This window comes from Salvelinus fontinalis, unplaced genomic scaffold, assembly GCF_029448725.1.
Source record: "Salvelinus fontinalis isolate EN_2023a unplaced genomic scaffold, ASM2944872v1 scaffold_1409, whole genome shotgun sequence".
NCBI classification, from domain to species: domain Eukaryota; kingdom Metazoa; phylum Chordata; class Actinopteri; order Salmoniformes; family Salmonidae; genus Salvelinus; species Salvelinus fontinalis.
In genome coordinates, this window is record NW_026601618.1 from 14,929 (window position 1) to 38,832 (window position 23,904).

Below are 23,904 nucleotides of genomic sequence, written 5' to 3' on the forward strand. Positions count from 1 at the left end.
TCAGTGCACTCAATTTAATGGGCTTAAGTCTGTTAAATTGTCTGTCTTTAATGGTGTGCCCCAAGGCTCTGGACTTGGTCCTCTCTTGTTCGCTATTTATATAAATGATTTAGACAAAAATGTCCAAAATGCGCAACTTCATTTTTATGCTGATGAAACTGTTATTTACTGTTGTGCCTCGTCTCTTACAAAAGCTTTCCCGAACTTGCAAACGGCTTTTTATACTGTTCAACATAACTTGTGTCAATTGCATATTCAACAACAATATTAAATTGCATATTCAACAACTTACAGAAAAATTGAAGCTGAAATTGGGATTTTATTTTAGGAATAAGGCCTGTTTTTCCTTTGAAGCCAGAAGGAGGCTAGTATCAGCTACATTTATGCCTTTACTAGACTATGGGGATATTTTATATATGAATGCTTCCGCTCAGTGTTTGAGATCAATTGACACCCTTTACCATGGTACTTTGAGATTTATTTTAAACTGCAAAACCCTTAAGCACCACTGCACTTTGTATACCAGGGTTGGCTGGCCTTCTCTAGTCACTTGTAGGCTCAGTCACTGGTATATTTTGATTTATAAAGCCATTTTGGGTTTACTACCTTTTTATTTGGGCATTTTTATTGTTCAGAAATGTGGTGGGTACTCTTTTCGTTCGCTGGACTTTATCCTGCTAACTGTTCCAAATGTCCGAACTGAATTTGGTAAAAGAGCTTTTATGTACTCTGCACCATCGTCTTGGAACGCCTTACAAAATACTTTTAAACTGGAAGAACTTGTCCCGATTGGTATTTTTAAATCACTGATGAATGATGTCAATGTTTTTAATTTGCTGTTTTTGATTTTTGTTATACTCTTGTGAATTCAATGGTTTCTACTAGATTACTTGTAGTTTTTCATGTTGTTTGTCTGTAATTTTTGTAATGACTTGGTGCTGCCTATCTTGGCCAGGACGCTCTTGAAAAAAAGATTTTAAATCTCAATGAGCCCCTCCAGGTTAAATAAATAAAATAAAGAAAAACCCTTGAATGAGTAGGTGTTCTAATAGCAATAAGGCACCTCTGAGGTTTGTGGTATATGGCCAATATACCACCCCTCCATGGACCGTATTGCTTAAATAACCCATATCTCTATTATAACAGGATATTATCATTGACTATATGAAAGTGCATGTATGAATGAGTCTGAATTACCGTTTTCAATGGCAGGTTCACCTTCTGAAGCCAGATGAGGTACCCAAAGCGTGCTGCGCACCCACCAAGCTCAGTCCCATCTCTGTACTCTTCTACGCTGACAACAACAACGTGATCCTAAAGAAGCATCGCAACATGGTGGTCAAGACCTGTGATGCCTGTGACACCAGTGGTAGCCCATCTATCTATTCTACTTAATTTTAATCAACTTAATTGCCATTGTTCCAAAAAATACAAACAGGGTAAAATAACTTGTAACCAGCAGTTGATAGCAATAATCTGTCAATATGCTGATAAATAGTATGTATCTAATATATTGATTTTGAGTCTGAGAGTGGTATATGAACAACACCCATTGGACCTATAACCATACTTCACTTTTGATTAACTAAACTATTAAAATCTACAGTAATTCAGATAATTACATCACCCCTTCATGTCATATATTCTGTGACCAATAAAAGCTGTAAAGTACTGTATGATAAGTATATCAATGCTAAAATTCTACCCTTTGATGACTATAATATCTTGTTGAACCATGAACTTGTCATTGTCTCTTTCAGATATACTAAACATGGTTTGCAAAACATACACGTTTTTTCTTCTTCTTTAAATCATACTTTTAACCAGTACAAGTTAGTAACAATGGAAAATGGCAACAAACAAAAAAATGTTTGGCCATTTTTGTATGTACAGAGTAACACATACACAGTGATATATGTCCTTGTCAACAGATATCTGGAGGACTGTATACTGCTATATTTGTAAAAAACTATACTGAACAAAAAAAACACAACATGTAAAAGGTTGGTCCCATGTTTCATGAGCTGAAATTAAAGATCCCGGAAATGTTCTATACGCCAAAAAAAATACAATTGTGAGCATTTCTCCATTGCCAAGATAATCCATCCACATTGAAAGGTGCACCATATCAAGAAGCTGATTAAACAGCATGATTATACAGGTGCACCTTTTGCTGGGGACAAAAGGCCACTAAAATGTGCATATTTGTCACAACACAATGCCACAGACGTCTGAAGTTCTGAGGGATTGTGCAATTGGTATGCGGACTGCAGGAATGTCCACCAGAGTTGCTGCCAGAGAATTGAATGATCATTTCTCTACCATAAGTCATTTTAGAGAATTTGGCAGTACATCCAACTGACAATTTTCCTGTCCTGCTAGCCATTCAAAATGTAACGATTACTTTTGGGTGTCAGGGAAAATGTATGGAGTAAAAAGTACATTAAATGTAGTAAAGTAAAAGTTGTCAAAACTATAAATAGTAAAGTACAGATACCCCCAAAAACTGTACAGATACCCCCAAAAACTACTTAAGTAGTACTTTAAAGTATTTTTACTTAAGTACTTTACACCACTGTATGTGCTTCAATAGAGTCTGACGTTCAGGGTGGTTGGACATATAAGATGGGGTGCTGATGAGCTTCTGGCCCCATTTTAGGTCGTCACACAAATATTCCCCCACCCATGTCCACTGAATCAAAGTAATTACACCTTGCTGTAAGGAAGCATAGCAAAGAATGAAAGGAATCAATTTATCATTGAATGATTTATAAATCACGTTTATTAAACCATCATTTCCAGGGAACCTATTGTCCTTAAGGCTTTTAATAGAGTTTTATCTCAATTTCAGATAACTCATCACAAAAATCCCTGAAATCATTATCCATCTTCTTAGCAATGTTTGCTACATTGTCTAAGAAAATATCCATATTGGAAGTTGGCTGGGCTGATGTATACAGATTCTGATAAAAAAAAAATGGCCAACATGCTGGGAGATTTCTTTTGGATTTTCATTTTTATTTATTTTATTTCACCTTTATTTAACCAGGTAGGCAAGTTGAGAACACGTTCTCATTTACAATTGCGACCTGGCCAAGATAAAGCAAAGCAGTTCGACACATACAACAACACAGTTACACATGGAGTAAAACAAACATACAGTCAATAATACAGTGAAAAATAAGTCTATATACAATGTGAGCAAGTGAGGTGAGATAAGGGAGGTGAAGGCAAACAAAATATATAAATAAATAAAAATATAAAAAGGCCATGGTGGCGAAGTAAATACAATATAGCAAGTAAAAACACTGGAATGGTTGGTTTGCAGTGGAAGAATGTGCAAAGTAGAGATAGAAAAAATGGGGTGCAAAGGAGCAAAATAAATAAATAAATACAGTAGGTAAAGAGGTAAAATTGGGCTAAATTATAGATGGGCTATGTACAGGTGCAGTAATCTATGAGCTGCTCTGATGCTGGTGCTTAAAGCTAGTGAGGGAGTTAAGTGTTTCCAGTTTCAGAGATTTTTGTAGTTCGTTCCAGTTATTTGCAGCAGAGAACTGGAAGGAGAGGCGGCCAAAGGAAGAATTGGTTTTGGGGGTGACCAGAGAGATATACCTGCTGGAGCGCGTGCTACGCATAGGTGCTGCTATGGTGACCAGTGAGCTGAGATAAGGGGGGACTTTACCTAGCAGGGTCTTGTAGATGACCTGGAGCCAGTGGGTTTGGCGACGAGTATGAAGCGAGGGCCAGCCAACGAGAGTGTACAGGTCGCAGTGGTAGGTAGTATATGGGGCTTTGGTGACAAAATGGATGGCACTGTGATAGACTGCATCCAATTTATTGAGTAGGGTGTTGGAGGCTATTTTGTAAATGACATCACCGAAGTCGAGGATTGGTAGGATGGTCAGTTTTACAAGGGTATGTTTGGCAGCATGAGTGAAGGATGCTTTGTTGCGGAATAGGAAGCCAACTCTAGATTTAACTTTGGATTGGAGATGTTTGATGTGAGTCTGGAAGGAGAGTTTACAGTCTAACCAGACACCTAGGTATTTGTAATTGTCCACATATTCTAAGTCAGAACCTTCCAGAGTAGTGATGTTGGACAGGCGGGCAGGTGCAGGCAGCGATCAGTTGAAGAGCATGCATTTAGTTTTACTTGTATTTAAGAGCAATTGGAGGCCACGGAAGGAGAGTTGTATGGCATTGAAGCTCGTCTGGAGGGTAGTTAACAGTGTCAAGAGAAGGGCCAGAAGTATACAGAATAGTGTCGTCTGCGTAGAGGTGGATCAGAGACTCACCAGCAGCAAGAGCGACATCATTGATGTATACAGAGAAGAGAGTCGGTCCAAGAATTGAACCCTGTGGCACCCCCATAGAGACTGCCAGAGGCCCGGACAACAGACCCTCCGATTTGACACACTGAACTCGATCAGAGAAGTAGTTGGTGAACCAGGCGAGGCAATCATTAGAGAAACCAAGGCTGTCGAGTCTGCCGATGAGGATGTGGTGATTGACAGAGTCAAAAGCCTTGGCCAGGTCAATGAATACGGCTGCACAGTACTGTTTCCTATCGATAGCGGTTAAGATATCGTTTATGACCTTGAGCGTGGCTGAGGTGCACCCATGACCAGCTCTGAAACCAGATTGCATAGCGGAGAAGGTATGGTGGGAATCGAAATGGTCGGTAATCTGTTTGTTGACTTGGCTTTCGAAGACCTTAGAAAGGCAGGGTAGGATAGATATAGGTCTGTAGATGTTTGGGTCAAGAGTGTCCCCCCCTTTGAAGAGGGGGATGACCGCAGCTGCTTTCCAATCTTTGGGAATCTCAGATGACACAAAAGAGAGGTTGAAAAGGCTAGTAATAGGGGTGGCAACAATTTCAGCAGATAGTTTTAGAAAGAAAGGGTCCAGATTATCTTGCCCGGCTGATTTATAAGGGTCCAGATTTTGCAGCTCTTTCAGAACATCAGCTGACTGTATTTGGGAGAAAGAGAAACGGGGAAGGCTTGGGCGAGTAGCTGAGGGGAGGGCAGTGCTGTTGACCGGGGTAGGGGTAGCCAGGTGGAAAGCATGGCCAGCCGTAGAAAAATGCTTATTGAAATTCTCAATTATAGTGGATTTGTCGGTGGTGACAGTGTTTCCTATCTTCAGTGCAGTTGGAAGGAGGTGTTCTTATTCTCCATGGACTTTACAGTGTCCCAGAACTTTTTTGAGTTTGTGTTGCAGGAAGCAAATTTCTGCTTGAAAAAGCTAGCCTTGGCTTTTCTAACTGCCTGTGTATATTGGTTTCTAGCTTCCCTGAAAAGTTGCATATCACGGGGGCTGTTCGATGCTAATGCAGAACACCATAGGATGTTTTTGTGTTGGTTAAGGGGTTCCAGGTCTGGAGAGAACCAAGGGCTATATCTGTTCCTGGTTCTAAATTTCTTGAATGGGGCATGCTTATTTAAGATGGTGAGGAAGGCATTTAAAAAAAATAACCAGGCATCCTCTACTGACGGGATGAGATCAATATCCTTCCAGGATACCCCGGCCAGGTCGATTAGAAAGGCCTGCTCGCTGAAGTGTTTCAGGGAGCGTTTGACAGTGATGAGTATGAGTGGAGGTCGTTTGACCGCTGACCCATTACGGATGCAGGCAATGAGGCAGTGATCGCTGAGATCTTGGTTGAAAACAGCAGAGGTGTATTTGGAGGGCAAGTTGGTTAGGATGATATCTATGAGGGTACCCGTGTTTACGGATTTGGAGTGGTACCTGGTAGGTACATTGATAATTTGTGTGAGATTGAGGGCATCAAGCTTAGATTGTAGGATGGCTGGGGTGTTAAGCATGTTCCAATTTAGGTCGCCTAGCAGCACAAGCTCTGAAGATAGATGGGGGCAATCAGTTCACATATGGTGTCCAGAGCACAGCTGGGGGCAGAGGGTGGTCTATAGCAGGCGGCAACGGTGAGACTTGTTTTTAGAGAGGTGGTTTTTAAAAGTAGAAGTTCAAATTGTTTGGGAACAGACCTGGATAGTAAAACAGAAATCTGCAGGCAATCTTTGCCGTAGATTGCAACACCGCCCCTTTGGCCGTTCTATCTTGTCTGAAAATCTTGTAGTTAGGGATAAAAATGTCCGAATTTTTGGTGGGCTTCCTAAGCCAGGATTCAGACACGGCTAAAACATCCGGGTTGGCAGAGTGTGCTAAAGCAGTAAACAAAACAAACTTAGGGAGGAGGCTTCTAATGTTAACATGCATGAAACCAAGGCTATTACGGTTACAGAAGTCATCAAAAGAGAGCGCCTGGGGAATAGGAGTGGAGCTAGGTACTGCAGGGCCTGGATTCACCTCTACATCACCAGAGGAGGAGTAGGATAAGGGTACGGCTAAAAGCTATGAGAATTGGTCGTCTAGAACGTCTAGAACAGAGAGTAAAAGGAAGTTTCTAGGGACGATAAAATAGCTTCAAGGAATAATGTACAGACAAAGGTATGGTAGGATGTGAATACAGTGGAGGTAAACCTAGGTATTGAGTGATGATGAGAGATATTGTCTCTTGAAACATCATTGAAACCAGGTGATGTCATCGCATATGTGGGTGGTGGAACTGAAAGGTTGGATATGGTATAGTGCGCAGGGCAAGAGGCTCTACAGTGAAATGAGACAATAAACACTAACCAGAACAGCAATGGACAAGGCATATTGACATTAAGGAGAGGCATGCTTAATCGAGTGATCATAAGGGTCCAGTGAGTAGAGGTTGGTTGGGGTCACGGCGATCCAGACAGTTGGCCGGGTAGCAGCCTATCGGTAGCAAGATAGCTTAGGATGGAGGTCTATTTTTAGTCACCTCGTGCGTTTCCGTCGGTAGATTAGTGGGGTTCCGTGTGGTAGAGGGGATCAATCGAATTGGCAAAATAGATATAGTTATAGTGACCCAAGAAAAATTGTCCGATATACTAATTCAGATAAGACAGCTAACGATTAGCGGGCCCCAGATGAGCGTTCAGGTAACGTCGCGACGGAGGTGCCAGTTGGATAACTCCCTCGGGCAGATAACGTCAGTCGTGAAGGCCCGGTGAGGCTCCGCATTTGTAGTAAAACGGGACGGATAGGTGATTGTAGCCCAGGAATGGCTGATGGAACTTTTCAGCTGGCTAGCTCCGGAATAATTTAAGTTTGCTCCGGGATCAACGTAAGCCAATAGACACACGGTTTGCAGCAAGCTAGCTGCGAAATCAAGGTGTAAATGTCCAGAGCTTGCGGTTGAAATCCGGAGATATTGAGAAAAATAGGTCCGGTATGTTCCGGTCTGAGTCGCGTTGTACAAAGGTACCGATAGATTATCGAGCTAAAGGAATAGCTGATGACCACAAAAGGTGGTTAGCTAAAATACTAACGTTAGCCAGTAAACCGGCTAACTTCTGGGTAGCTTCAGGTTAGCTTCTGGCTAGCTTCTATTGTGGATCTTCAGATCTGAGGCAAACAATACCTTTTTTCTGTAATTGGTGAGGCGGGTTGCAGGAAAGCTCCTTGTAGCTGAGTTCTTGGATAATAAAATATATAAAAGATATGCGAAGAAAGGTGTAAATATATATATATATATATATACAGGACACGACAAAACGAGGACAAAACGACATCTGACTGCTATGCCATTCATTGGGAGTATTATTAATCATTAATTGACATATGGAAGGAAGTCTTTTCGCCTGCCCTTTTTTCTAAATTAAAGAAATATTTTGTATTTCTCTCTCCCTCTTCCATCTATTTTCATCTTGATCTTACAAACGCTCCCCGGGCCTTTTCCTCGTAGATACAGTCTAACTGCATTTGCAATGATGATAGCTCCAGTAATTCCTGATTAGTTAGTTCCCTTTTTTTAGTTTAATCCATTATTCCCTTTATGATGTCATATTCTTTCTCTCTCTTGGCACGAGCAATTTCTTTCCCCATTGAAATAGCCAAAAGCCTTAATCAAATTTCATTAGCTCCCATAACTTCCAAACGTATTCATAACACAGGCACAATTCCTGTATTTATCATTAATTCCCGCTACTTCCTTCTTAAATACTTCATTCTCTAGTACAGTCTAGTTCATTTTCCAGTAACCTTTAACTTTTTTTGGTTGACAAACCATGCATATTTATCTTTATTGAGATCCTGTTGTGGTCTGTTAAAATCAATGGTTCAATCGAGACTGTATCAACCTTGTCAGCCATCTTCAGATATCAGCCAGAAATCAATACGGGATTGTATAGATAAATCTTTGGTACTCCATGTAAACATAATCTTATGTCTCCAAATATCTAGAACACCTAACCTTAGACATATATTCCATATTTCACAAACAGAATTGCTATCCTTAGGAGGCCATCTATCTAGATTATCATGTAATACTGTATTAAAATCTCCACCCCATATTACTTTGGCCAATGGAAATTTAGACATAATTTTACTTATTTTCCTCTCAATGTCTCTAAATTAAATACAGTTACTTGACTTGTTATTGGAAGCATAAGTATTTACAACAATGAATTGAACATGGTTGACATCTACCAATAGTATAATCCATCTCCCTGTATTATCTGCTTCATGACTCAATATATGAGCCTTAAAGTTGCCTTTTAAAATAGGGACACCTGCTGACCGATTAGTACCAAATGAAAACCAAATATCATTCATATCATCACCATTGACACTTCCAAAACGCAGTATCTGTGCAACAGAACAGGCATGCGTTTCTTGAATGTTTGGCTCACACAAACAATGCTCTTTCCTCAAGAAATATCTAGTTTGATCAAATTAGCAAATAAAACTCAGTCCTGCACAACTCACTTGACAAGTCAAGCAGTCAACAAACTAGGCGTCAGCGTGAATTTCCCTTCCATTACCAAAAGCCTTAGCTCCCGCAAAGTATGCACTTTCCCTTCCTTCCTTGCTCTCTCAATTATCGGCCACAGAAGATTCAGAGCTTCTTTGTCAAATGCTGTCAGATCCTCCTTGAACCTCAGGTTGTAAATAGTAATTTTTCTTTGCACTTTTCCATGTCAAATCCCTCGCTGTCCGGGAGATTAATCTCATGATCACTGGTCGTGGTGGCTGGTTGTTTTCCCCATCTCTCAGCCTACCCAGGCGGTGCACTACATCCAGAGAACCTGCAACAACATTTCGTTCCTCCTCCGGGACTATTGCCCTGCAAATGTCCTTCACTCTTGCTTTAATGTTCTCGTCAGATTTTTCTATCTATTTTTCTATTCCATAAATTCGAAGACTCCATCTCCGACTATACCGGTCATTCTCGTTTACCTTTGACTCCATTTCAGTGAGTTTATTCTCCTGCTTTGCAACCTGAATGTTCAATGTTGCGTTCTGCTACTTCAGAGTTTTTACTTCGTCAGCACTGAAATCAATCGATTTCTTCAGGTTAATAACGATAAAGATTGTGTTCTTTTACACCAAATTCATGATGTCATCTGCGCTCTCTTTGATTTTAGCCGTGAGGATGAGAACGATGTCCTTCCTGTAGCTGGCTCATTGATGGTTCACTTCTCAGCTTCTTTGGAAGTTGCTCCTTGGTTGGGGTATTCGGGTATGAATCGCATTCACCCCCCTTTTTTACACCGCAAGCATGAGTGAGTTTCAACAATGCCTTTTTTCCTCCTTGGAAGTTTAAACATCCATTATCTCAGCAACAGTTTGGTCATGTCCTGATTACATGTTACTAGCTATGAAGACGTTAGCAGGCTAATTTAACTACACACGCTGACACTTTTCGATTGCAAGCTTGTTCGTTGGAAATAGTCAAAAATATATGTCAATGGTTTGATTATTTACAAAATGATTCATTATATGGTTAGATATCATTTTTTTGTGAAAAAAACAAAACAAATTGCAACTGCAGTCTAAAACTATAAACTTTGTGAGAAAACCCCCAAATTGTTCCTCAGCTAGAAATGTTACACCCTCTTATGTCGCAATCTTGACCATGTCACTGATTTCATGGCGCTCTCCTGCGCATCATTTACTTCACAAAATCCCGCAAACGTGAAAGTGCCAGAAATAAACATCGCGAGATTGTACATATGTGCGTGTCAGAGATTTGAAAGCAGACGCTTTCATCCAAAACGATGTACAATAATCCGTACATACATTTTACGTTTGGGTGGCCCAGGGAAATTAAGAGTTTTTCGAAGCAATTTTTGTATCTCTTTCTTTGTAATACTGTATGTATTCAATCATTTCGAATTGATCACTTCCCACTGGGCACATACATCAATTCAATGTTTATTCCACGTTGGTTCAACGTAATTTAATTGAAATTACATGGATATTGTGTCACAGTGAATTTTATAATCTGCAGTCAATTTAATTGTTTTCATGTGCCATGATTCAGACATTTCACATATGATCCTCATAGGATTAGGCTACACAATTACAGTGGTGCAGTAAATGTAATCTCAATTCAATACGATGTGCATATACTGTACATATAGCCAATATAGCTATTAAACCCATGTTCAGTGACTGTAATCTGTGACGCAAGTGGCCTAATATGTTTGTGACGTTCCATGGAACCCACGGTATTGTTTAAAACTAGATTCTGATTGGCTTGCAGGTCATTCTACAGTGTAAATTATAAATGAAAACGTGCTTTTATATCAGTGTTACAGATTCACAATACCGAGCGTGTCTCAACCCGTACTGCGCTTTTATCTGCCTAAAGGTATTTTCACGCACGACTGGATAGGCCTTTTGGATACGCTTGTCCAAGGTAAGGATATGCGTCAAGCTATAGCCTACTTTTAATGTTTTAGGTCCGAACTCAAGTTACTCCAGTCAAGTGATTAATCGTAAAAGTTTGTTGTTTTGACTGAGCAGTCCAATGGCCAATAACATGCATTAGGCATTGCTCAAATCAGTGTCTAGGTCAGAATATAAAGTTGTTACTTCCGTCAACTCAAGTTACTCAATTCAAGTGATTAATTGTAAGATTGACTTGTTTTGACTGTCAAAACAAATAACTTTGATGGAATATTCCAAATTATAATGGCAATTATGCATCACAAATTCACAATATTACTTGTATTTCAATGATTTATCCAGGCCCAAGACAAAGTCTTCTGAAAGCCGTGTAGCAATCATTCCATTGCTGACCCATAGGATGGTAATCACATACATGATTGGCTTAATCTAGAATCATGGATGCCTTTCATGGGAGTACACACACCACATATATATATATATTTTTTTTTTACATATCAGAAGGAAGATACCTCAATATCTGGAAGCACTGTCTCATGTACAATTGTTAATGCTGTCTCTGAAATGTCTAACAAAATGTTGACTTGATTGTTTCATCAAGACCTTCTCATCACAAGTTGGAACTAGTGGTCAACATTGGGACAATGCAGCCATAATTAACATGGACCAATATTTTCATGGAGGTAAGTGCTACACTTCTGATGGGTTTAAAGATTGTATTACATTATCTAAAAGTGAGAAAGTAAACCCCAGCTGTTATTCTTTTCACATGGAAGGACAATCCCTATTATGCCATGAATGTTTCATTGCTGAACAACCATAGATATGTTTCCTCTAATTTGGCTCCCGTTCCTCCAACAGTGAGCAAGACCTGCCAGCAGAGCTCACTGGAGCAGGGAGACATCCCGTCATCCTTTTGGCACCTGACAAAGTACACTTTTTTCCTTCTAAATAACACTATAGTAACATCTTCTGCACAAAGTTACATTTCTAATAAGATTGGTGTTAAGTGAGAAAGAATCCTAAAGATGGTCCAATGGGCATGGTCTGAAGCCTCTCGTCATCTCAGTATGTTGAACCGCCTGATTTCTTGCAGGCTTGAGATTCAGATCCTGCTGAACGATGTTAAGCATTCGATTAACCACATGCAGGGGACGCTGAACACCATGCAGGGGCAGTGTATTGAGTTGCAGACTGCCATGTCTAAGGTAGTGTCAGATGAGTCTCAGATACAGAAGAATAAGTCTATGATGGTATGGTGATAATGATTGAGATGGTGATTATAATAATGATGACTAGCGGTATCCCACCCTACAGGCAGTAAATCATTGGATCTGATTAATTCAATGCAATTCAATCTTTGAGGACTGCAACCATAGAAATACAATTTATTTACACTAATAATAAGCTATTGTCAACTTCCCGTCTATGCTTATCTTGCTCATTGCTCACTGTCAATTGCTGACTGTTATCCTATGTGTGCATCTATTATTGATTTCTCACAGAAAAATAATTTGGTTGCAAATGTACCTGGGGCCATGTAAATAATTGTTAGGCTACTCATTTTGAATCCACCGGTGGCTACTTGTGTGACCATAAAAGTCTGTGTGCGACAGGGCACAGTAAAATAATTTGGTTACTGACCTGCCCTACATCATAGAAGGCCCTTCAAGTCGGAACTAGGAAATTCTGACATTTCTGACTCGCGAACTCGTTATGGAATGATGATTTCAAGTTACCCACTTGTGAAGTATCAGAATCAACCAGTAGGAAGCTCTACACTGATAAGTTACATTCATTTTAACTCTGAGGTTCCAAGTTTCCGATGGCATGTGAATGCGTCAATAATTGCCATGGTAATTTTGAATGTTCAGTCAGTGAGCATTATGGGTAATTATCCTACATACTTACATCAAATACTTTATGATAGCATCATCTTCTGTAGTAACAGTGTCATTCCAAACACAATAAATGTGAAAATTAACAAAGATACAAAATATTGCTAAAGTGAAGAAAATCAGCTCAAAATTGTAGGAGGAAATGCACATGCAGCAGGGAGGAGGGAGGGAATTCTCCAAACAGCCAGTGTTCTTGCACATACGGAGGGGATCATCCAAACAGCCAGTGTCCCTGTACAGAGGGAGGGGATCCTCCAAACAGCCAGTGTCCCTGTACAGAGGGAGGGGATCCTCCAAACAGCCAGTGTCCCTGCACAGAGGGAGGGGATTCTCCAAACAGCCAGTGTCCCTGTACAGAGGGAGGGTATTCTCCAAACAGCCAGTGTCCCTGTACAGAGGGAGGGGATCCTCCAAACAGCCAGTGTCCCTGTACAGAGGGAGGGGATCCTCCAAACAGCCAGTGTCCCTGCACAGAGGGAGGGGATCCTCCAAACAGCCAGTGTCCCTGCACAGAGGGAGGGGGTTCTCCCAGCAGCTCTAATCATTGCAAAGAAGACGGAGATCCCCCGAGCATCAAGCCTCATCCCTGCACAGAGGGAGGGGATCCTCCGAGCATCAGGCCTCATCCCGTCACAGAGGGAGGGGATTCTTCCAGCATCTTCTATCACTGCGCAGAGGAAGATCCTCAGAGCATCATGCCTCATCCCTGCACAGAGGGAGGGGATTCTCCCAGCAGCTAGCATCACTGCGCAGAGGGAGGAGATCCTCCGAACATCAGGCCTTATCCCTGTACAGAGGGAGGGGAGTGGATCGTTCCAAATGCTAGTGTCCCTGCAGAGATGGAGGAGATCTTCCTCACAACCAGTGTCCCTGTGAAGAATGGACACAATCATCCACAACCACCTCCCATCATCCCCATGGTGGCACCACTGTGGAAATGGGATGGTGGAGAATGTACTCCACCTGTGGATTTCTATTCAAAGAGAAGAGGTCACTTAAACTTACCTAATTAGTAAAGAAATTACCATTGTGATAGCGTGAGAATTAGCTGTGATAGGTTAATTGTATGGCTCATGTGAGTGTATATCTGTAATACTTTCATGCATTTTCTACATAAAACAGGTTTAGCTCCATTTTACTTTGACATTTTAGTCATTTAGCAGACTCTCTTATCCAGAGCGACTTACAGTAGTGAGTGTATACATTTTCGTACTCCAGTGAATCTCTCCAGGATTTCGCATGGATTTTTTTTGATATTTGCCGATAAATATGCTAGATTTTGCAGCAACAATTATGACATTTTGCATAGCAATATGCATTTGTTTTGTCCAATTTGTTGCAAAAATGCACTGACAAGGGAAAAAACTGTGTTGACGTGTGGCTTGATTGAACCATATTATGCAGTAAATGTGCGGTGATTGGTTGAAATTGCGAGCCCTCTTTTTATACTGTGGTAATGGGTCAGTTCTATGCAATAATATTGTGATGATGTGACTATTTTATGCAGAAATTGTTTGGTGAGTGGTCAAATTTGTAAGCCCTCGCATAATATGCAGGGAATTGTTGATCGCAGAGTCCTGGAGTAACCTCCCAGTTATCCCTGTGACTGCGTGTAGGTTAAGATTGGGTTGTAACAGAGTATCAGAGCGAGACGTTTCTACCTGTCAGCTAGTAATTGTTCTGTATGGTGACATGAGCAGAGTGGCCTGACTTCTCCCACTTATTACAGATGTCCGACTTAGATATGTTGAGCATCCTGCTATGATGTCCATCACCAAGCCGGAACACTCCGAGGCCAACCCTCAGTGCCAGACTGGCAGCTGGCCGGTGGCTGAGCCCGAGACCCCTGCTGTTCACAATAACAGTGGAGGCTGGCTCAGCTGGGTCTTTGGGAGTGGAAGAGTTAATAAGAAGGAGGTTCATCTACCTGAGGACAAAGACAGATCTGTAAGGAACTGGTTATTAACACTATATTCTATGTAGAGACAATTGAGTGGATAAAAAAAAAAAAAACTATTGCGGCTTGCTTCACATTGCTAATATCTTCTTCCTCAGATTGTCTGGGATCCAACTCTGCACAGATGGGTTAACAAAACTGAGCCCAAGGTTGAGGTACACACTTAAATTCAATGAAATTAAAAACAGTTAACCATTGTATTTTAACTGTGATAATATTACTAACAATTTGGAAAATGTGTTGATGTTTTTTACAGAACAAGTGTGTACCACCACCTCCACCGATGTGGACATACGGATATCAGGGGAACACTGGCAGTGTCCCCAAAGGAGTGAATCCTTACTCTATGAAAGCAGGTGAATATTGCTTTAGAATACATGTGGTTTAACCAAGACTGTCAGCCGATCATAGATGTCCCCGGTGGTCTCCTGCTAATGTTACGCCCCTGAAAAAGGAGAGAAAGAAACATGAGTGATTTTTATTTTTATTTATTTTTTGGGAGGGGAAATCATTTTTATTTTCATTTCACATTCAAATACAATTACAAAATCAGTGCATTACGTTGTACAAAATGGATTCATAAAAACAGTATCAAAAAGTAGTGTAACAATATAACAATAGCAAAACTCCTCAAAAAAGTGCTGTTCTGCAGAACCTGACCAGTATTATTACATTCAAGTTTAACATGCCTCTAACAATCTCCAAAAACAATACAAATAATTCTATAAATATAAACATATACATATACCAAAGTGAACTCTGAATAAACCTCAGTGTATATCAAATATGTACAAAGGCTTAGCCTACATTTCAATTGGCTCTAAATACGTTTGCAGTGAAGGGTAAATCCCTTTCCATTTCTGTTTTACTGATACAATGCCCCACTTATCTATTTCGAATTGTATTCTTTTCCAAATGTCCTGTTTTATAAATGGAACTAATCCCGTCGGTGACCACTTGAGGGTGTCATTGACCGCACCACATCTGGCCTCCCAAAGTTTGGTCTTGATAAGGGACACCAGAGTCACTAATGCTAATAATTGCACCCTTTCCACATTTTTTAGTTCAAATTTGGCTACCCCTTAGTAGAGAGATTACCCCCTCGCACATCGAACCTCCCATATGCCCCAAACCAAATATACCTCTAAACACTTCCAACAGATGACATCCAATTAAATCCCCAAAAACTATGCAAAACTCTTTAGAGAGCCCATCCACTCCTGGTACTTTGTTATCTTTCATGCTCTTCAGTGCCATATAAATTTCATCTAATTTCAATTCCCCTTTTAATTGGTCTCTAATATCAAAAGGTATCTGCACATCCACGCATTTTTTTTTTAATTAGTCCCCTTCTCATAATCAATTGTTTGTTTTTGAAATAGCTGAGAAAAGTGGTGTAGCGACACCAAGCATGCCATCTCCACCCTCAACCATCTCCCCATTTTGGTCCAATAACGCAGAAAATGTCCTCCTCTTTCCCCGTGATTTAATTTGTTTGAAAAAATATGCAGAGCACTTCTCATCATTTTCCCATTTATCTTAGTGACTTTTAAAAATGAAGTCTCGAGCTTTCTTTTCAAAAAAGGCATGCTGCTTTTTCTGCAGGATACACAATTTGTCTTTATCTAATCCACCACCATTCAAATTACCTTGGATGTGTAGATCTTTTAGTTCATTCTGCAATTGATAAAATTATTTGTGGGTATTACGTACGTTGTCTTTGCAAAAATTCTGAATAAAAATCTTGATTCTTAATTTTGCGCTCTCCCACCACTCTATGACAGAAGAATAAAACGGTTTCATAGTTACACAGCCCTGGAAAAAAGACCCAAATCTTGTCTTCAAAGTTTTGTCATGTAAAATGCCGTTATTCATTTTCCAATACCCTTTTCCAAATTCAATTGTTTTTAATTCTATTGTCACAGACAGGCAACTGTGGTCCGAATAGAATACCGGAGTGACGCGCGCAGAGGACACACCGAGTCCACGTGGAACAAACAGATAATCTATACCGCTCCTCGCGCCCCTGCTGTTTTCCCAAGTGAAACCTGGATCATCCGCATGCGCCACTCTATAAGTATCAACCAAATGATTTACCTATTAGACTTTTTACAAGATGCCCTCCTAGATTACCTCGGTCATATGATACATTAAAATCTCCCCCCATAAACACCTGTCTGTTTGTCATAAAAACAGCGTCTAGGTCGTTAAGCATTTCCCTCCTTTCCTTGGGTGTCGATGGTGCATATACGTTAATAAATCTAAAACATTTACCCCTCCAATCGATATCTACTATTAAAACCCTCCCGTGTACTGCCGAAAAACTTCCTACTATTTTTAAATCCCTATTCCCACATAGCACACCAACCCCTGTAGAATGCACCCCGCGGACACTCCACCTCGACTCTCCCTGAACCCATTCCCGCGTAAACCTCTCCACGTCCTTTTGATCTTTTAAAATGTACTTCTTGTAAAAAACACACAGAGAAGCAAATGGAGGACAAATGGGAAAAAACTGTCGCCCTTTTAACTGGGTTCCTAAGCCCTCTAACATTTATGCTAGCTAAGTTAAAAATAGACGACATGGGATAAGGAGGGAAACGGACAACTATCTAAAATGACATTTTTACAGACTCACTTTAAATACAGTTCCTCGTTAGGAGGCCTATCCGGGAAATGGTGGTACCCAGCAGGAGGACTGTCCACAAAGATCGGGGTCGGGAAAACCCTTTCCTCCTCCTCATGCTCCCCCTCCATCTGTGTGGGTGCTCGAACACCGCTGGGTGCCAGACCGCTGCTGTAGATGGAGCTGCCTGACAGGGAAAGCAGAGTCTCCTCTGCGCTGCGCGGGTTTCCCTCGCTTTTCTCCTCAGACTTCCCGCTTTCAAAGCAGCTGAAGCGATTCCCGCCCAGAGCGGACTTCTCAGTCGCCTCCATGCGGATGAGTGGGGAAACAGGGCTCATCTGCTTCCTTTTCACCGAGCACTTCCTCCTCTCTCTCACCGTTGTCCAGCTCTCCGGAGCCGAGGGCGCGGTGGGCTCTCCCTTCTCCTCCTCCACTTGGTTGTTCCAACTCCTGTCCGTCTCTCCGCTCTCCTCGTGAGATGATGGCGTCTCACTCCCGCTCTCCTCAGACTCTCGCAGTTCTCTCTCCGTCAACCCATGGGTTGAACATGTGCACCGTTAGCACCCTCATATTGTGCCTGCACAGGAACTCAACTTGAAAGGCACTGAATCACTAGAGTGATACGGTAATGTTTACTCATTGAGAACTTTTAGTGCAACGAGAAAAGACCTCGGTTTCTCCGTGAACTTGAGTGGAGACCAGAGCAATCGATCTCAGGCTCATAGATTAAGAGCATTTAGTAGATCACAGATTAACACTTTTACCCACAAAAAAATGTTTTAAGATCCTCACATACTATGAACTTAGTAATACTTTAATGCATAACAGGCTATGAGTATTTCTTTTAACCTGTCACACTAACACCTTTCCCACTACCAGCAGGTCTATGGGGCAGCAGATACCCTACAATGCATTACAATGATGGGACCAACTCAAAGCCTCCAAGCCATGGGCCTGGACTGCTTCCTAGACAGCGCTCTGGCTTGCTCCCTCCTTCACACTTTGACCTCATGGCACCAATGGTTGTGCCACCTGACACTCTACCCTACTGAGGTATGACTCTGGAAAATCCTTCCAAATTGTATCCATTCATTATTAACTGAGATTTTTCTTTAACATAGCAAGTGGCTGAAATAGCAAGGATGTTAACTATTTTTTATTTTTGTTCACGAGGCCATTTGCCCAGAGTGGATTTGCCATACATAGATTTTTTCAGCTTTAAAAATCTTCAGCATAAAAAAGTATTAAAAGATGATCTTTTAATTAAATCTCTCCTTTGTGTCCTCATGTTCACATTAATTTAATGTGTTCTATCATCATTTACAATGCTTATTGCTTCTGCATTTCTTTACAGACAAGAGTATATTATACACATATATTTTATTTTAGACATTACAAAAACGTATTTTTGTGCATTTTGGATTTCCTACATATACCTGTACAGACAAGTATATTTTATACATATCTATTTTTTTTACGACATTTTTGTATGTATTCGATAGACAGAACTACATATATTGGAATCGAACGTTCGCAGAGATTGTTTTGACTGGAGTGATGCTTAGGACTTCATAAAAAAATCTATTCCGTTTTATTTTACCACTACAGTCTGTTCGTCGGACGAAACTGGAGAAAAATAACTAGTGTCGAAAGTAAACATCCGCACCTCGATGGTGCCAACTCTGCTTATGTCTGCATAATGAAAAGGTAGGGGGAAAAATAAATGGTCTAGCGATCGATGACAAATTAAATGGTGCCCGTGTAACAGTTTTACTTCTGTCCCGAACCAGTGACCCTTTGCACACATATGCAACAGTTACCCATCGCTCCACAAAAGCCGCGGCCCTTGCAGAGTAAGGGGAACAACTACTTCAAGGTCTCAGAGCGAGTGACGTCACCGATTGAAACGCTATCAGTGCACTACCCCCAAACTAGCTAGCCATTTCACACCGGTTACATCCAGCATAACCCCTCATTCAATTACGCCAGTGGCAAACAGTGAAATGTGAGGAGCAGGAACAGCTCTAGCCCTCAAACTCACCTCTGGGTCTCAAAGCCAGTTCCACTGCATTTTTTCATTGTTCTCCTGTCATCTGGGACTGATCTAGACCTGGGACACCAGGTGGGTGCAAGTCATTATCAGTTAGAACAGAACACCAGCAGGCTCGTAGGGCAGGGGAGCGTTTCCCAAACTTGGTGTGCATTTTGGTTTTTGGCCTAACACTACACAGCTGATTCACATTAACAAAGCTTGATGATTAGTTGATTATTTGAATCAGCTTTGTAGGGCTAGGGGAATAAAAAGAAAATGTGCAGCCCTTTGGGGTTCAGGTGACTGAGTGTGGGAAGCCTTTGTCATAGGGTAAAAGTTGAATACCCCTGGGCTGTAGGCTGCACACCTTGGGTCAAATATTAGATTCTGTAGCTGTGTATTTTATCAAAACAATTCTGTCTACAATGGTTATTTTCCTTAGCTCAGGGTAAGTAGTAGCATGCCTAGAAGAGTCTTATGCGACGCAAACATTTGAGTTGTGTTCTTCCTCCTTTTAATCAATCATAATAATTTGTCAAATGCCTTACATGTTGTTTTGCCTGTTGGCAGCTGTGGGCATACAAGCACAACAGAAACCTTCTATAAGTATGCATTTTTCACCCTACAAGTTCAAGCACTAAGCGTTTGACAATATATATTTTTCTGTATTTTAACTAACATTTCCCATTCCAGATGACCTCAACGCTGAATGCCTTGGTAACGTTATTCGTTTGAGTGTCGCTCCTCTTTTTAAAGAGGTTGATGCTGTCTTCAGTGAGTTTGTCTCTTATGATTCTCCTTTCATAATTCATGGATTGATATTGTTTGTCAACTACTGTGTTCACACCATCTCCATCCCTTCCAGATGACACACAAATCATAAACCTGACGCCTGGCCTTGCTACTCAGTGTGGATTCAGCTTTAAATTTGACCCCATGGGGAATGCCATGTTTTTTGCTTCTCTTCAAAACTGCTTTTCCCAAAACATGGTAACCCTAAGCACTGTAGTGTTTGCCTTTCAGTGTCACTGCATTTGCAACCCATAATGTAGCAACGTCATTTTATTTAACCTTTGACATGGAGTCATGCTGAGACCAGGCTCTTACAGATGAGCCCTGTATACACAAAGATACCAGTCAATATGTGCATCACTAGATGAAAAATTTAATCATTGAAAACAAATGCATTCTACAGTTAAAAAGGTCCTCAATAAGCCTGAGTTGCTAATTCATACAATTTTAGAGCATGGGGGTTATTAGAAGTACGGTGTCAAACATTTAAGCAGTTTTACCACCCCTGGGTCTGCTATCTCTTACCTCTAAGTTAACGATAACGTAAGGTACAGCAGAAGTTTATGGAGGGCTTTCAGAGGGCCAGCCAACTTTCTGATAGACTGCAGTGATGTGTACTACTGAGCTCTTCTCCTGTAGTGTGGCTTCAATACAGTGGCAGCTGCATTCATATAGGCAATTTTGTCACAGTCTATAGGTCATGAAGGTCAACTGAATTATTTGTTTTCTGCTATATAATGAAAGGCTTTAATTATTTTTTTCCTTCCCCCTTAATTTTAGGATGATAAGATGTTCAGCTTGGTCATGCAGTTCAGGCTGCCAGGAAACCACATGACTGAAGATCCTGTGTATAGAGTGGGCAAAACCTGTAGCTACACCCCCTGGACCTCCCGAGAGATTCTGTGCGACCGCAACTACATGGAGGCAAGTGAGCAGAGCATGGCCCAAAGGACATGTTTACAGTCAAGCTTGTTGTACTGCCTGTATAAATGATCTGTCTAGAGCTACAACTGTCCAGTGTTTAATTTCTTCTGCTTCTGTGACACAACGTAGAGGGTCTTGACTCTCTCTCAATTCAATACTCCTTAATTTAAGGAGGTGAGTGGACAGATTGAGAACTGGCCCTTGATTTCATATTGTATGGGAGGGAGAAAATGCATAGGGAATAATAGCCTTCTCTAGGTGTCTGTCAGAAGGACTCTTCCAGACATCCAAACCGTCCCTGAACAGCCCACTGGAGGCCCGAAAGCAAGGAGCGGCAACTTCCGGAGAGGAGCTGAGGTAGCCATGTCTCTGTAATTTCACTACAGGATGGCGCTAAACAAAATGTGCATTTGTTGACAATTTGTTTAATTCCTGTTTCCATTTCCTGAGACAGGCTGTTGCTGCAGGATACAAAATGACAGCAGTCGTCTTTAGTCCTAGCAAGAAGGTCATGAGTGTGGATGAGGTCCAAAGAAAGGGCTATGCAATAGCCAACACTCCCACACGGCTGGTGTTAAGAAGCCCTCATAATGCAGAGGAGACATACCTCCAGAATGTAAGCTGACTTTCTCCACTTCCTCCATGAACTGGGTCATGTTCAGTAGAGCAAACATTTGGAAACGGTGGCCCTATCTGAACTCTGCAAAATATTGTTAATACGGTGTGCCCTACTGAACACGGCCCTGGTGTGGTTGCCCCCTGAACAGGTAGCTGGGGTTCCGATGCGGGTGCTCAACTTCAACCTTCTTTGAGCAGAAGTGGCTGGTTACTCGAGTAGATGCCACGGCTGTTTGTCCAACACCAGGTTGAGTGTGAAATAATGGACTAACTTGGCAAATTAAGATCCTATGAACCCGGTTCTTAATTGGCTCCAGACAAGACTTTGATTTATTTTCCGTTGCAAAATGTTCTGTTATGATGTGTACTTGGTTTCTTGTTTCACTGCAGGGGCAGTGGCCTTTACTCCAGAAGTGATCACCTGGTACATGCCCAAGCACATAGACCCACTTTTCTCCTCTGATGCCTTCACCATGTTGGAGGTGTACATGGGAATTGACGCTAAGAGGCTGGACACTGAGGAAATGGCTGCCAGAAACTACTCGGTTTTTGTCAGAGGCTCATATTATTGTTGAAATTCCGGTGGGGGCGGTTGGCGGCTATTTCAGGTCAGTGTTGGATGAGTAAAATGTTCCTGTTTTAATTTGTAAATCTTATTTGTTGAGCCCTTTTTACTGCAGCAGTTGACAGTGCTTTGCAGTAACCCTTTGCCATCTCTCATGGGTAAACTCCTAGAAATGTTGTTTTGTGTAAAATGTTTGTTATTGAGCAATTGTCTGCTTAATCAGGCTAATATACAATGGATTGTTGGGTGTGTATCCAGCCTGACACATTGGATTGCAAAAAATGACACTTAAACATACTATACTGTTTGTCCTTCAGCCGCTTGAAATTTGAGACCAAATATCCACACTAAAGTATTGTTTACCCGAATTTTTAGGGAGCCGATAGCTTTGCCACTCAACTGAATGCAAGCAACGTTCGGTTACACTCGGCAACTGTTTACATAGTGTTTACTTTGCGTGGCGGTTGCTTTGGAAATGCAAGTTGACAACCATATGCCTACCAGCTCTAAAGTCGGGTAAACCGATATTGTCTTAAATTACGAGCGGCTGAAGGACAAACCACACAGATAACCTGTAGAGTAACATTCTGACTTGTAAGGAACATTTAGCTGTTTTTGCACTCCACTTGTGTATTACAGCCTGAATGCATCACTCGTCTCCCTTTACAGTGCCATATTCAGGATGACCAGTACTTTGTCACTTACACCATTGAGCCCATGCTTGAGTTGCTGTGGATCGAGGAGGTCGCACACGAGGACACACGCTACAAAGTCCTCTTCCCTATCACAACACCTCCGATGGCCAGGCCTCCACAAGTTCGCAACTGTGAGTCTGGTTTAGTTAAATAGTGCCTATGGTAATTTGGGATGCCTGAGTTGTTCATTAGGCACAAAACAGAAGAAAATGTACTAAAACGGGGAGGCAATAACAAATGTCCATTTTCGACTTCCATTGTACCGCATTTCAAATTGTTTTTTTTGTTTGCCAATGAACAGACACGCCCTTAGACACAGTTCCTGAGCAGGCAGTGTTTGTGCTTGAGTTGGGGACCTTCACCCTTGATGTGGAGCTGCTGAACATCACCCTTCCCACCATGGTGCTAACTGTTGCAGAGTGCAACGCCAGAGGCTTCAATGTTCAGGAGCAGAGATCCCTGGACAACACCTTGAAGAGCTTCAGGATGGAGGTGCCCTTCTCAGACCCGGTGGTCTTTAAGGAGGTGTGTTTCTGTTAAATGCAAAGCCACACGCAGTGATTTGTACACGCCCTAATAAGTGGGCCACCAACAAAATATAAATAATGGCACAAGTGTACTTTGTATCCCTCATTTACTCAAGTGTTTCCATTATTTTTCCATTACAACGGGACGACTTGATTAGCGTAGTGTTAGCTAGTTGTCTTTGCTGTCCTTGTATCCATGATAATTGTGTAGTTTAGAGAAATTTAGTGAAATTGTCGAGGTTACCTAGCCAGCTTCACTTTCAACAACGTAGCCACTGCTAGCCAGGCTACTTCACCAGCCAGCAGTACTATATCATTTTAGTCAATAAGATCTTGTATTTTATTTTTATTTTTTTGCAACGTAAGCTTAACTTTCTGAACATTCGAGACGTGTAGCCCACTTGTCATTCTAATCTCCATTGCATTAGCGTAGCCTCTTCTGTAGCCTGTCAACCATGTGTCTTTCTATCCCTGTTCTCTCCTCTCTGCACAGACCATACAAACGCTTCACACCGCGTGGC

At 41.4% G+C, this 23,904-nt stretch overlaps 1 protein-coding gene and 1 pseudogene across 2 annotated transcripts; both read left to right on the forward strand.

Annotated features, from left to right (window-relative positions):
- The first annotated feature begins 13,486 nt into the window (after positions 1 to 13,486).
- LOC129849244 (protein transport protein Sec16A-like) lies at positions 13,487 to 18,924 on the forward strand. 2 transcript variants are annotated; one of them, XM_055916196.1, is made up of 6 exons: positions 13,487 to 13,637; positions 14,377 to 14,594; positions 14,703 to 14,759; positions 14,861 to 14,960; positions 18,110 to 18,283; positions 18,839 to 18,924. In XM_055916196.1, exons 1-5 carry the CDS (start codon positions 13,487 to 13,489, stop codon positions 18,280 to 18,282), a joined length of 699 nt encoding a protein of 232 aa, XP_055772171.1. In that variant the 3' UTR covers position 18,283; positions 18,839 to 18,924. The 2 variants fall into 2 exon arrangements, with proteins under 2 accessions (XP_055772171.1, XP_055772172.1); XM_055916197.1 differs by having other exon boundaries at positions 18,113 to 18,283.
- Positions 18,925 to 19,786: 862 nt separating this feature from the next.
- On the forward strand, positions 19,787 to 23,411 carry LOC129849246 (uncharacterized; annotated as a pseudogene).
- Positions 23,412 to 23,904: the final 493 nt, after the last annotated feature.

Excerpts from the sequence above, each read along its gene's own strand:
- LOC129849244 (XM_055916196.1), top strand. The coding sequence starts at position 13,487 with ATGGAGGAGATCTTCCTCACAACCAGTGTCCCTGTGAAGAATGGACAC. Across the intron at positions 14,760-14,860 it reads AAACTGAGCCCAAGGTTGAG|AACAAGTGTGTACCACCACC; the intron begins GTACACACTTAA and ends TGTTTTTTACAG. Across the intron at positions 14,961-18,109 it reads TCCTTACTCTATGAAAGCAG|CAGGTCTATGGGGCAGCAGA; the intron begins GTGAATATTGCT and ends TCCCACTACCAG.